The sequence below is a fragment of the Mastacembelus armatus genome, chromosome 21, assembly GCF_900324485.2.
Source record: "Mastacembelus armatus chromosome 21, fMasArm1.2, whole genome shotgun sequence".
Classification (NCBI taxonomy): Eukaryota; Metazoa; Chordata; class Actinopteri; order Synbranchiformes; family Mastacembelidae; genus Mastacembelus; species Mastacembelus armatus.
The window spans coordinates 26,662,570-26,665,707 of NC_046653.1; the positions used below are offsets into that span (position 1 = coordinate 26,662,570).

At 37.8% G+C, this 3,138-nt stretch overlaps 1 protein-coding gene across 1 annotated transcript; it reads right to left on the reverse strand.

Annotated features, from left to right (window-relative positions):
• Positions 1-506: 506 nt before the first annotated feature.
• On the reverse strand, positions 507-1,415 carry LOC113123184 (olfactory receptor 6N2-like; the record flags this gene model as incomplete). Its single annotated transcript, XM_026295004.1, has 1 exon — positions 507-1,415. A coding segment is annotated over one exon (909 nt), but the record flags the coding sequence as incomplete, so codon positions are not given.
• Positions 1,416-3,138: the final 1,723 nt, after the last annotated feature.

Here is a 3,138-nt window from a genome sequence, read left to right on the forward strand (position 1 = left end):
ACCAAAGGAGGCCTACCAGGATATTAAAGTGTTTTAAGTGTGACATTTTTGTGTACTTAACAGATGGTGTGGCCCCCACACAACCCTGATCTCAACATTATGAACTCAGTCTGGGATCACAGCCTGAACCCACAGAAGAACTGTGGCAGCTTCTCCAAGATCCTTAGAAAAATCGACCTTATAATATTTTCTCTCCTCACTCTGCTGAGTGAAGCTCAGTGTTTCCTTGTGGGCAGCAACAGCATCAGAGTCTAGAAGCCAAACCTTAACACTGTACATTTCCACTTTAATGTGAAGGTCATGATAATGGAAATGAAATGTGGGACTCACAACAGGAAAGATGGAATTTGGCAGAAACCGATCAGTCATCACATTATTGAAGCTGACAATGCTCTTTACTGTTTGTAAGGAAACTAAACACATCCTGACATTAAATTATTTCCAGTGATCAGACAAATCACATCTCTGCAATATTCTTTCACAATAAGGTATTAGTGTTGATGAAATTAGTTTGTTTTACCCTGACAGAACAACTTCTTGAGGTGTTTATAAATTTCTTTCATTTTTAGTCCATATATAATTGGATTAAATAGAGGATTATACACAACTAACTGTAAAGTCATTACTAAACGTGCTGTTTTAGGGAAATCAGTTTCCAGTCGAACATTAATAACATCATATGTTATCAAAAAGAAATAGTTGAATAAAACCATCAGGTGAGGTAAACAGGTCTGTGCAGCTTTTCTCCTGACTTCTCCAGAGCTGTGATAACATATTATAAGTATCCTGGTGTATGTGAAAAGTATGAAGAGCACAGGGAGAACAATAATACTTGACCAAACAAACAGCCCATATACAGTTAGAGCTCTGGAACTGACACAAAAAAGTTTGTAAATTGAGTTATTGCAAAAAATGACTTTCAGGGTAAAACTACAGAGTTTTTGATTAGCGCTCATTATTGTTAATCCCATTATCTCACATGCAGAGACAAGCCAAGATAAAGCCAGAAAAACACTGACTGTTCTTTTTGTCATGATAGTTGGATACTGCAGAGGTTTACATATAGACACATACCTGTCATAGGACATGGCTGCCAACAGTAAAAACTCTGAATCAGTTAAAGTATAAAGCATATAATATTGAACCAGACAGGCCTGATAAGATATGATCTGTTGTTCAGACAAAAAGTCAATCAGTAGCTTTGGGTAGATATTAGTGCTGTAAAGAACAGAGTTCAGTAACAAAGCTGCAATGAAAATGTACATAGGCTCATGGAGGTCTCTGTGTTTCCAGATCAGATACACAATAGTAGAATTACTGCAGATTATTAGAATATAAACTATTAAAACAACCATAAAATAAAGGTATCTGTATTTGTGAACCTCCACATGCCCACCAAATGTTATATATGTCACATTTAAATCTTCCTCCATTGGGAAAAAGAAATATAAAATGTCAATTAGTAAGAGAGGCAGATAATACAACAGAAATATATGAATTAAAAGTTCACCTTGAAGACCGTAAACAGTGTCTCCTGTATTAAAGTCTTTCACTCATTCACAGTTACCTGATCTTCAAACTCACTGAGTGCTCATGTCCAAAGCTCAGACAGAGAACTGTTGGAACCTGCGACATATTTTTATCAGACTGATTCATCCTCCATGGATCTCATTAAACTTTCCACCCAGACTGACTAACATGTAAACAACTTTATCAAACTCTGGAGGCCTGATTGTTGTTAGACCTGGTTTCCTGGAGCTTCTGAATTTTCCACTGCTTATTAAAAGTCATAAAATCATTCTTTTTCTTAGAAATCGTCAATATGTTTTAATATAGTCTCTTGCAACAAATCACAAAATATCGCTATGTAAATGTACCCATCCCGCATTGACATACAGTAATCCCTCCTCATGTGCATGCTGAATTAATATCTTATGTTTTGTTGGAACTGGAATTTTCTCCCTCAGTTTCACGTGTTTGTTTGATCGATGAAGCGGAGGCGATGAATATGGTCTCAAATAGTTCGTTTATTAAAACACGCTGAATAAAGCAGTTACAGAGCTCTGGGTCAAACTTTCCCTAGCCGATAACACACTCTCTGTCAGGGCGTGAAGTCTACTGCCTATTTTTCCCTCGACCCAGTGATAATATTACAGAGTGAAATGTGCAATCTTTAGGAAGTTGGCGTGTTCCCCTTCTGTAGGTTGAGAGCAGTGGGATGACCCGAAGTATCACTGTTGCTATGCCTCCTGGCAGAGGCCAACCTGCCCTGTAAGACAGAGTACAACAACAAAAACAACAGGCGCATCCTATCTGATGTTATGTCTAGTTCACTTCTTGCACTGTGAGAAGCCTTGCAATTACTGAAAAACATGTTCATATCTAAGCTTGCTACTGTTTTGCACATACCAAATGCTTCAAACCTTAAGCTATAACTGTAATACTGTAATATTTCCCACAGTTTATACATGCTTTTAAAGTGATCCAGTAAAGTGCTACTGTAACCTAGGTTTCAAATGCACAAATCAAATGGATGGATCATTGTGTGATTTTAGGTGCATGTTAAGAAAGGGTTAATGTTTTGGCTCTGTGGTCGGACATTGAGCTGGCCAATCAGCAAGCTAGCTAGCGTAATTGCCATCTAGCAGTTCCGCATTTCATTGTCCATGTTTTCCGGTTTTCACTGTGCGGACACAGCATGTGCGCCGCTCAGTAAATCGCAAAGACCATCTGTTGCCATCCGACTGGAAAGAAATGGTGCACAGAGCCGAATGTCTGATAAACTGATGTGGAAACTGTGAAACTACTCAATGGTGAGCGGTGTTGTTATGTTGAGAGACGTGATGAGTTACATTACATGTCGTATTATCGAGTCATGGTAATCTGAGGGTTAATTTTTGTGCATTTCTCTTACTGTTACCGGTGCAGCGAGGGATAAATAAGCACGTGAACCTAAATGCCCTAGGTTATTATCTGTGATTTAGTTAGGTCAAGTTAAAGGTGCAATATATGATTTGTTTTCCAATGCCAATATAATTGTTGATTGAACGTTTTTATGTAAAGAGGAGAAAATTCTCTGAATGTATTAACTTTTGATTGTGTTTACAGTTTATTAGGTAAATAGAATTGCTTGAACCA